This window comes from Notothenia rossii, assembly GCF_949606895.1.
Source record: "Notothenia rossii genome assembly, chromosome: 9".
In the NCBI taxonomy this organism is placed as follows: Eukaryota; Metazoa; Chordata; class Actinopteri; order Perciformes; family Nototheniidae; genus Notothenia; species Notothenia rossii.
This window is the reverse complement of record NC_136907.1, coordinates 60,524,333-60,535,577: the sequence shown is the minus strand read 5'-3', so window position 1 is coordinate 60,535,577 and position 11,245 is coordinate 60,524,333. Positions and strand designations below refer to the sequence as shown.

The following is an 11,245-nucleotide window of genomic DNA, read 5'->3' as shown; positions in this document are numbered from 1 at the left end:
AGCCATTTTCTATCATATTTGGCACTACGCTTATTTTCCCAATCAGTGATATTAAGCTTATAATGTATTAGCTATATCAGAATCAACATTCAAACAATTATACAAGCTTGCCAATTCATCTTCCATTATTATCTTATTATATCTGGAAGATGCAACATTTATTCCCCTTCAATCACAAAGCCCTTTCAACAGGTGTTATCATTGAAATTATGAAACCGTAGTATCACTGTGTTTAAGCCTCTCATACAGAACACTCTTGAATCAAATGTGAATATGTACAGCGACCACAGTTTATTGGACTAAATGAATTTAGATTTGAAATGACAAACAACACAAAGCCAAGAGTTAATACATCACACCTCTCAATGGAAAGTAAATGAAAGTTTTGTGAAAGAATCAATACATGGTGTACAAAATGGAGAGTCTGAAATAGATATGATGCATCTGTGGTTTTGCTGAGAATTAAACATTACTGGTATCATCCTCCACATTATCATTATCAATATCATCATCATAACAATCTACTTAAATCCTGCCCCTGCAGTAGGACTTGACAATATAATATTTTTACGTACAAATACAAAAAAGGGGGAAATGGAGTTTGGTCTCTTTCTTCTCTTCTTTTTAAATAAGCTCTGAATAGTGCTGGGCAGCAGAGTGGCGTCATGTTTTAGTCATCAAGAAAGTCATCATCGAGGTTAACGTCTGTGGTGTCGATGTCGTAGATCTCCATGTTGTCCAGGTCCTCTTCCAGCTCGTCAAGATTCTACATAACGACACACACAAGAGACATTTCCTAAGAACTCTTCATCTCTTAAATGTTCCAGTTATTTATTTTTAATATGTCTTTGAATTTAAGATTTTATGTGAACCAATTTTAAGGGTATTTTGTAGATGAAAAACTGCCTAAATCTTTTTTTTTTTTTTTTTTTAAATGCAAGAAGTACTTAAATGGCATATCGTTTAAAATGCCATAAACAATATTTGATTTAATATTTATTAACTCTGATTAAGTATCAGTAACTATTGTATGAACAATACAAATCTTACTGAATATATTTTCCCATGGTGAGATACAAACATTAATCAAAAGATAAAAAGAAAGGAAGAAAGACAAAAGAGACCAACCTCCTTTTGTGACTGTGATATTTCCTCCTTCTCTTCTTCCTGTTCTTCTTCTTCTTCCTCTTCTTCTTCCTCCTCCTCTTCCTCCTCTTCTTTGTCAACTGCTGTAGGAGCAGCAGGTTCAGGCAGTGAAGACATCACAGCTGCTACTGCTGCAGCGACAGGAGCAGCTGCCACTGACTCCTCAATGTCCTGTGTCTGAGGAAAGAGTGAGTGGAATAAAGTTTGACTGAAAGTTTGAATATAGCTCATCTTTTCAAAAGAAATGTTGAAACTTTTTGTAATTCCATTGTTAATGATTACAAAAGGTAAAGATAAAGCATGTGAGGTCTGGTGCTAAAGGCTTTAACTGGTGCGTAATCAGGTTACTATTAAATCAAATATCACTCATAAGAAAATGTTGGATAATGAAGACAAACCTTGGGGATTGCAGGAATGAAGGTTCCTTTGGGTTCGTATCCCTGAGCCTCCTCAAGAATATTCCTGTCTTCGTTGAGCTGAAAAATGTTTGAAGTTTTTTTTAAATGCAAGAGGGATGATTGAGATACTTATTGAAACATTGCCTGCACACAACATATGTGACCCGCTCTATCGTAAGCAGTCGGAAGTCGCAACGGCTCATTTCAAAATAAACGTGGATTTGCGTAAAAAACTATTTTTCCGGGGTTCGGGTGTTTCGTTTGATTTTAAACAAACAAAGTCTTGGCTTTCAGAATATGAAACTTTTATTTCCAAACTCACTCGATAAATACATTCTTTAAGCTTGTAAAGGGAAGATGACAGGAAATCTGCTCTTCCGCAGCGCCGCCACCCCCCCTCCCCCCGGCTGACATTATGAATGTAAGCGTAGAGTCATCATAAATAACACGGCAGGGTCCGTTACAGTTTGTTTTCATCTGATTTCAATTAAACAAAGTCTTGGCTTTCAGAATATTAAACCTGTTTCGGCAAATTCAGATGATAAATACAACTTTGAAGCTTGTAACAGCATGATTACAAGCGGAGAACAGAGTCATTTAACGTCACAGCAGGCATAACAACAGCCGGTGGTTCTTGTGAGGGTTTTCCCCGAGAAACAAACGTTTTTCTCAAAATGATGACTCGGTGACAGTCATTATACAGGGTATATGCAGGAATCCTGAGGTCAAATTTAATACCTTTTAAGACCTTTTTTAAGACCCTTTCCATACGTTTTAAGACCTCATCGCAACTTTGAGTTCTAACTGGTTACATTGGCAACACACTTTACCTCACATTTACTATATTGATTGTAAGACAGCACAACTAAACAGAGTGCAGACAGACTACTGAAGCCTCCAATCCACATGAACTTCAACCTCTCTGTGAAGGTCAGGTTTAATGCAGTATGCTGCTTTGTTGCTTCTGTACTCTGTGCTCTTTGATTCCAGTAAAACTCCTCAGAAACCATTAGAAACCAGTATTTGACCAATAAACAAAACAATTGACAAAACTTTGAACTATGAAATATATTAAACTTCGGTGAGCTTCAGCGGGGTAATGCCATATAGGAGCTCCCTCACAAATACCCAGGGGTTAAATTGGGCCGGGCTGTCCAGGGCATAGGACGATGCCCTGACGTCATCACCCTCACACATTTGTCATAATAAAAAACGATGTATATGTAAAGACTTTTCTCGTTCTTAATATAGACTATATTAGGGTCGATATGTGTTGACTTTACTTTAAAATAGAAGATCTCTGTGACCGGATATAGTTTGGCTTAGTGAACATGTGTCTCTTCCTTGGAGGAGCAGCATCGCCCGGACTCCGCTGCTCCTCCGTGCAGAGAGCCTGCACTGCAGCGGTGTGTGTCAGCGACGTGCAGTCAGGGGAGGCACGGATTGGCCATCAGGAGAGTCGGGACTTAAACGCCGCGGCCTTCTGGCTAGCACTTAGCATGTGGGACCGGACAGCTTTGATCCCCATCGAAAGACTCTCCCCCCGCTCCGCCCCGCCCCCCCCCCCCCACCCCCCCACAGAGCGGAGCAAGGCAACGAAACTTAAAATAAGAAGCAGCATTTTACGACGTGCTATGCATGGGGCCGCCTTGAGGGGGTTTCCCGACATGTCGTTTCAGTAAATTAAAGGTTGTTTCATGTTGTCGTTGCTGTGGACCTTCTTAATACCTTGGAAAATGCCGTTTAATACTTTTTAATACTTTTTAAAAGCCTTAATTTTCGCTAAATTGATTTATCAACTTTTAATATTTTTTAAGACCCCGCGGACACCCTGTATATAATGTGACATATTTCACTTAATATTTGGAGTACAAAAACAATCCTGATATCATTAAAAAGCTAGGAATATCCTCTTTCCAGCAGTGTATACAACTCAAAATGTGTCTTCGGGTCAATGCGACTGGTTTCGATAGAGCAGTTCACATATATCTATTTCATTTGTCAACTTAAAACGTGTGCCACTCACTGTGACGAGAGGGAAATCCTTGGCAGGCCTAGTGGTGCCCAGGCAGGACTCTCTGAGGTAATGCTCAGCTGCAAAGGCTTCTCTCAGCCCGGGGAACAGATTCTCGTACTCTGTGGGGTCGGCTAGGGACTCAGCTGCCTGTAATTCAGATTTAATACAGTGTGTCAAGGTCAAAAATAAACATCTAGACATTCAAATACCTTTTTTCTCTTTTCCTCTAAGAATCTATGATCCTGTCAATTTTATTACAATGTTCCTACCTCAATTTGTGATTTCTTAAGTTCTTTATTGTATCAGTATTTTTCAAAATTCTGTGTAACAGAACTGACCTTCTGATTGATCTTAGCCAGGTTCTCCCTCCACAATTTGACCACACGTGACACCTGACTGGGCAGGTAGGTGCGAGCCAGGAAAGCAGCTTCAGGCAGTCGGTTAGTCCTGATCAGGAGCTCCAAACACTGATCCAGACTGTGGAGAAAAGAGTAACACAGATCCCATACATTTAACATCATGAATACATTTATTTCACCTCATTTCTCCACCACTGTGACATTGTTCTGGTACTTACTTCCCCTGCAGGAAGTAGGTCATGAAGGCCACATTGTTCTTGCCGTCCTTCTCTGCCCCCTCAGCTAGCTTGCCCACCATGGTGGCGTTACCGGAGGCGGTGGCGAGGAGCAGCAGGCCTCCGTAATCCTGGGCGTGGTGCAGGCACTCCTGGGCCAGGCCGAATTGGCACTTACTGATAGCCAGCTCTGCTAACTGCTTCCACTTCTGCTCCGACTGCAGGGGTTACAATGACAAATATTAGAAATGTAGTGGGCAGAGAAGAAGAAAATAAAATTACAACAACTGCAAACTCTTGGGAGCCATTGTGAATGGTCAGTAATATTTTAGAAGCTGTGAAGATTTGACATGTTATAAAGTATGCTCTTACCTCTGCCTCCACAGCCAGCTGGTAGGCGATCTTCAACTCTCCCAGCTGCAACGCCAGTTCAAACCTGTGCTCTGAGTCTGTGGACACAGCCAGCGCCTGCTGCTTGAAGCCCTGAAAAGACAAAGAAACAAACATCAGCATCCTACAAGCAAAAACTATACCATCTATTTTTTGTTATTATTTAGAATTAGGCATGCTCCGATCGATCGGCCGATATTCACTCTCGGCTGATCGATCGGTGCTCTCTATAAAGGCCGATCACATGACGTAAAATACATGACACTTTTCTCTGTGCGCGGCAAAACAAGCTCGCCAAAATGGCTTCACCGGTCTGGCAGTATTTGAAGGTGTCAGAAAAAGACAATAAAATAGCGGTATGCAACGTGTGTGAAGCAGAAATCCTGCAGCTCCGCCCGCTGTGACGGACCGGTGAGCGGAGCAACACTAAGAGTTAGACCTAACACACTTAGCTATTTTATCTACCTCTGGAACAAGCTAAACTAGTTATAAATATATGTATTCTTCACTGTCAGGTCACTCATTACTGGATCAGTGAGCTGCATGAGACGATACTGACGGGCTGTCAGGAGAGAGAGAGGGGGAGAGAGGAAAAGAGAGCGCTTCCGCTCATTTCTCCAGTGTTATTATCCAAAGTTAATGTAAACTTGAATAATGCACTTCATTTGAATGTAATAATGATGTTGGTTGTTGTTTGTGGAAGCCCCAGTGAATGAGCCCCATCACTTTAAATGGAAGATCCCCATAGGCCCCGCCCACCCAATCGGATCGGCCGATACTGATTCCGGCAATCGGCCCCAAAATTGTCGATCAGAGCATCCCTATTTAGAATCTCACAGTTCTTTACCTGTTTCTCCAGGAAATGGGCCACCCTGGTCCTCTGCTCTTTAGGAATCGTGGGAAGCACCTTGTCAGCCATTCCAAAGTCCCTCCTCATCACGGCAGTCTGGTACTCCAGGACGGAAACCAGCAGGGAGTAAGTGACAATGTTGAGTTCCTTGTCTCCCAGGTACAGACGGTCATCTTTAGGTATGTAACCCAGCAGGTACATGGTTCTGTAGGGAGAGAAGATAATAAGTCTAAAGATGAAGAATCCTTCACAGCAATCAAACAAATACATGTATGTACTGTATGTGTACCTGTCCAGGTGAGCAATAGTGACGATCTCTCCTCCTACATAGTAGTTGAGTCGGTTCACAGAGCTGGTGTAGATGAAGCAGTCTCCAACCCAGAGTCCAGTCTTCACAATCTCCTGGATCTCTCCCTGGACCTGGACATAAGAAACACCAAAAAGATGTAAGGTATAGTTTGAAATTGAAGAACACATCTCTTTTCTAGTTACATAGCGCTGGGATCCTTGTATACAAGACTCAATAATATTTGTAGCAATGAAAGTTAAAACAACCAACCTCAAAGGCATCTTCAATACCATCCTCGGTCACTCCTTCATTGTTTTCTTGAGAAGCGGCTACTTTTTCTGACATATAACGCAGAATGAAGAAGGACTCCTCAGTAGCGATGCAGACCAGTTCACCAGAGTCGGACCAGAAGATCTGGGTAAAATATGAAAAAGAGTAAGAATAGAAACCAGACACTAAAATGTTATCACTATGAAATTGGTAAATGACTTCCAATGACAACATTTATATCAAACAGAGATCAAGACTTGAAATACAAAATGAGTCAGCCTTACGTGTTTGGGCTGGATCTCGATACGGCGGACCAGCTCTGTGTTCTCCCAGTCATAAAATGCCAGGCCATTCACTGACCTCACCCCGAGCAAGAAACCTCCATAGATCCCTGCAGGGGACAATGGGAACACATCCAGGGAGTCAGACAGTGGGAACAATCCACTTCCTGAACCGAAGTCTACTATAAAGCACTGTTAACGTTACCTTCAGCTCCAAAGTCGGGCTTGAAAGATTTCTTCTCTTTGAAGTTTTTGAAGATTTTGACGATACTGTTGCTTTCCCTGATGGCATACTCAGATGAGTCATGTGCCCAGACAAACTCCTGCGCTGAGCCGAAGCTCTTGTTCCTCAAAGCCATGGCAGTATAGATGATGTACTCTCCATCTCCACACACCACAACAAACCTGGTGCACAGAAAAATGCATAAATCACTGACAGATATCATATTGAAAATTCACCTCTAATCTGGCTAACGAAGATGTTGACATGTTTGTGAAATAACAATAACCAGTCAGAGGGCCTGGGTGAGTGTATGCGTACCTTCCGTTGGGGTTATGCTGGATGGTTTGAGGGTAAATCTCACAGCTGCCCATGTCTTTGACAGCCAGAGGCAACCTCTCGCCGTCCTTGATCTCAGCATCACCCATGGCTTTAAGGTTAGCTTGCTGTACTTCACTGTGTTTAGCCCAGATTATTTTTCCGTTGGTGTCCATAGACATAGCCGGCTCCTCCCGACCCACCTACACAGCAGAGGGAGACAGATCACAAATATTTTAGGTTTGGATACAACTATAATATATTTAATCTGGATGTTTTTTACAGATAAACTCTCTTAAGCCACTTTCTCCACAAATATTTCCCCCCTTTTTTAGAAGTATTGTATATATAGTTAAGTTTATTTACAATCAAAGTACTTTTAACCCTCCGGTATCATTCGATTGGACTTCGCAAATTAGTCATTCGAGACAAAAATGTCAACTGTGATACCGGAGGGTTAAAAATAACTATCTCTTCCATTCACCTTGATGATGATGCTGCCTTCATCGTAGCCCAGTGCCACATTGTTGGAGCCCCTGAGGCCGCACACACACCACACTCTCTCCATGCCATAGTTGAGAGTGCTCTCCAGGCGGTAAGTGCTTGAGTGCCAGATGCGAACGGTACCTACAGAGGAAAGAGGTAAAGTAGCATAAAGTAATGATCCATGAGGCCACTGGGTGAAATGTATTCTTGAGGTTTTTTTTCCTATCGAGGTGAGGATGAGTAAGTTTCCTGCTCACCGTCCTCTGATCCGGTGATGATGATGGGCAGCTCGGGGTGGAAGCTGACACAAGAGACATTTTGGGCGTGGCCCTCCAGAGTCTGAACACAGGTCTTGTTCTGCAACATACAGAGGAAGACTGTTAAAGAGGTAAAAACACAATGCCACAGGATGCTCTTAGGAAGGACAGAGCAGAATAATGAGGAAAAACAACATGCTTTGAAGAACAATCAATTATTTGAGTAAGCTTTAATTGTTTGTAAAGCTATGTATTTAACACATGTAATACAAGACAGCAGGAAATTAACCTATTCTTATAATATTAGAATTGATTCAACATATTTAATTGCACTGTTTACTATTTATAATATACTAGAATGTGAAATCAAAATCAAGGTGTATTAATACACTAGATATATAGCAGTGAACAAAATAAGGAAAACATTTTCTAACCTGGTAGTCCCAGATCTTTACTTGGCGGTCATCAGCCCCTGAGATGAGGTAAGGCTTGTCTCCTCCACTGTAATAGTCAATACAATTGACTCCTTTCTCGTGACCCTCCAGGGTGAAGTTAGGAGACGAAGAGCCTAGCTGCCAAACCTTAAAAAACCCAGAGGAACCAGAATCACTCGATGCACCTTAGACACAGGGCTTTAAATATATGTTTATTTAAAAAGGCAAGAATGTGCCTAAAGTATTGTCTTTAAAAAAGTTGCAGGACCGCAGTAGAATCTGCAGTACTAACCCAACGACAAGATACATTTAGCAGCAGTAAATGTGACAACAGCAAGTGGCCCTACTTTAATGGTCCTGTCCAGAGAGGCGCTGGCAAACTGGTTGTTGTCCTTGGGGTTGATGACAATCTGCATGACATAGTGAGTGTGCCCCTCAAACACCTGGCTGCAAGACCACTTCTTCTCCCAGTCCCATAGCTTGATCAACATGTCATCTGCAAAGAAATAGAAAATACATTCATGATGTTTTGCACACAATGCAAATACAATTGAAGACCTTAGTGTTCAAATGCCTTTAAGTGTATCAATGTACTTAGTTTACAAGCGTACCACTGCTGGTGAGGATATAGGGCTGGGTCGGATGGACAGCAATGCAACGGATGTAGTCAGAGTGGGCCTCAAACATGTGGACACGCTCCAGGGTGTTGTAGTTGAACACTCTAATCTGCATGTCATCCTGCGCGGGGAGAAAAAAACATTGAATCATAGCAGTATACACAGTGCAAGTTCATAAAAAGATTATATACAAAAGACCAAAATATATGTTCTAACAAATGCAATTGGTATATGCTGTTGTATAGTATGGTATCTGTACATTCCAACTGTGACACACACACAATTAAATATATGTAAAGCTTTACTGTTAAGATGTTGCACATGCCCACATAACAAAAGACACGTAAACAACACTAAATTAAACCTCTGCGAGATAATACTGTCAGGTTTATACAAAAATGCTGTTGTTATAGACGACAGCTGTGAGAGTTGGGAAAACAAACAATGGATGTAACTCACTGCTCCTGTGATGACCCAGTGCTTCCTTGCCACAAACTTAGAAGCTCGGACAGGGAGGTCACATACTTCAAACGTCTTGACAAGAGTCTGGGGAAAAAGAAAATTACTGAATTGGGTTGCATCATCATCATCATCATCATCATCATCATCATCATCATCGTCGTCGTCGTCATCATCATTATCATCATCATCATGATGCCCTTGTGTGTATTTTAAGTCACTATATTACTATAAAATGACATATTTATGCAGTTTGGTTGTATAGTCATTACTGTTTCTATACTGTGTTACTGATCATACCTGTGTTTCGTGGTTCCACACACAGACACTGCCGTTGTACAGACTGGCCAGCATCCATGGCTCAGTTGGGTGAAGGTCCACACTTTTCACCCTGTCTGACCTGGCTGTCAGCCTCCGCTTAATATCCAGCCGCAGAGGCTGAAAAAAAACATAGGAGATTGGTGTCTTTTCTATGCCGTTTATACACAACACTTCATGGGCATTTCATTATCTTTTAAAAACTCCTCAGCTTTCGAGAAAACACAAAGTATTAAAGGTAACGTAATAAAGCCAACGTAACCGTTAGCATGCTAACATAACATTTAGCCTCGTATATTGTAATGCTACCAACATTTTTTAACGTATGCATCATGTAGGAGATCTTTCGATAACTGATTCAAATTAACTGTTAACAAAAATAAATCTTCCAAACAGCCATCATCCTAAATATTAACATCCGTTAGCTACAAGCTTTCAGGCTAACTCAAGCTAGTTAGCCGTTAAGCTATTTACAATAGTGCATTATTATTTGACAGTTTCACGGTCCTTTTAAAAACTATACCAGGACTCGTGGAAGACCTGTATGAAACAACAACATGCTAGTAACTATTTTAAATATCTCTTACCATGTTTTATCCCCTTTGTGTCACAATAAAATAAGATAAATTAGTTGAAAACGGGGTCCAAATGTTGCGACTTCAGTGAACGGAGCACTGGATACTGACGTGGAACTTCCTGAATCTCAATCTCGCGTGAGTTGCGCTCTGGAAGTGGTGACGTGACATGAAGAACGTCCACAAATTAATAATAAAGTGAGAATAAACGTGCCCTACTTCGAAGAGATTCTGGGTCTTTTCCACATTTCATAACATATTGCTATCCGATTTTTAACTAGGATATTGTATACTGGTAGAAGGTATCGATGCTTCACTTGTTACTACTTTATCGTGAATAAGGTTAAAAATATAATTTTATACCCTCCCTCCTCCCACCTAATTTCATATTAACAGAGTTGTAGTGTCTGATGCTTAGATCTCTGTTTTTGGTTATATTATTATATATATAAAGAATTTTTTATTCATTGGGATAAACCCCTTGAGATGCACCATCTCGTTTTCAAGGGGGTCCCGACAATAGCAACAACTTACAGACATACATAAACAAAAAGACAAAATGCAAAACATGACACACAAGACAAACCACATACAGTCTGTTAAGTGAAATTCAAGCAATGCACACAATCATTACAATTTGAGACAGTCGAGCAAATCAGTTTCATCAATATCAGTTAATAACAAGTACAGACCAGTTGAAAGTGAGATAACAATGCATGTTTAAATATACCCAATATTGCAAGAGATCTAATAGCAGCAGGTAAAGTATTCCAGTCAGTTGGAGCTTTGAACATGAACGCTCTTCTGCCAATCAATTTTTTAGCAGAGGGGACAGAGAAATAAATCTGAACAGAATGTCTAACTTGATGATTTGGTGAGGGTACAAAATACTGCTTTAAATAAGGGGGATAGTTAAGATAAATGCATTTAAATATCAGCTGAAGCCAATGCGGGTGTCTTCTTACATTTAAAGAAGGCCATTTAAGTTGGTTATACATTGTGCAGTGATGTGTACGAAAAGGACAACCAAGAACAAATCTGCATAGTCTGTTGTAGGCTATATTGAGTGGAGCAAGATCTGATTTATGTGCATTTTGGTAAACAACATCACAATAGTAATATTATTAGATGTCTTCTTAGAGGATACCACAATTTTTTCCCCAGCAGATGGCGATATAAGCATTTGGTTTTAAAAGGCCCTGGAGGATGTGTTTTATAAAATGTGTAAAACAGTGTTAATATTATAACCCTTCTTAAAGTGAGCTTATTAGTCTTTTGTGCAGGATGTGACTGCATTGCATGCTGTTACATTCCCTAAAGAAGATGTATTTTAGGTTTTAGTTATT

The 11,245-nt window shown here is 40.7% G+C and overlaps 1 protein-coding gene across 1 annotated transcript; it reads right to left on the bottom strand.

Moving 5' to 3' along the window:
- Positions 1–268: 268 nt before the first annotated feature.
- copb2 (COPI coat complex subunit beta 2) lies at positions 269–10,052 on the bottom strand. Its single transcript, XM_079648518.1, has 21 exons — positions 9,912–10,052; positions 9,307–9,444; positions 9,007–9,093; positions 8,542–8,668; positions 8,278–8,426; positions 7,931–8,077; positions 7,497–7,596; positions 7,238–7,380; positions 6,757–6,956; positions 6,421–6,620; positions 6,219–6,325; positions 5,935–6,078; positions 5,665–5,795; positions 5,373–5,580; positions 4,508–4,618; positions 4,139–4,353; positions 3,900–4,038; positions 3,571–3,708; positions 1,545–1,622; positions 1,129–1,323; positions 269–766 (listed from the first exon to the last, which is right to left on the bottom strand). The coding sequence occupies exons 1-21, from the start codon at positions 9,912–9,914 to the stop codon at positions 671–673; spliced, it is 2,856 nt and encodes a 951-aa protein (XP_079504644.1). The 5' UTR covers positions 9,915–10,052; the 3' UTR covers positions 269–670.
- Between the last annotated feature and the right edge of the window lie 1,193 nt (positions 10,053–11,245).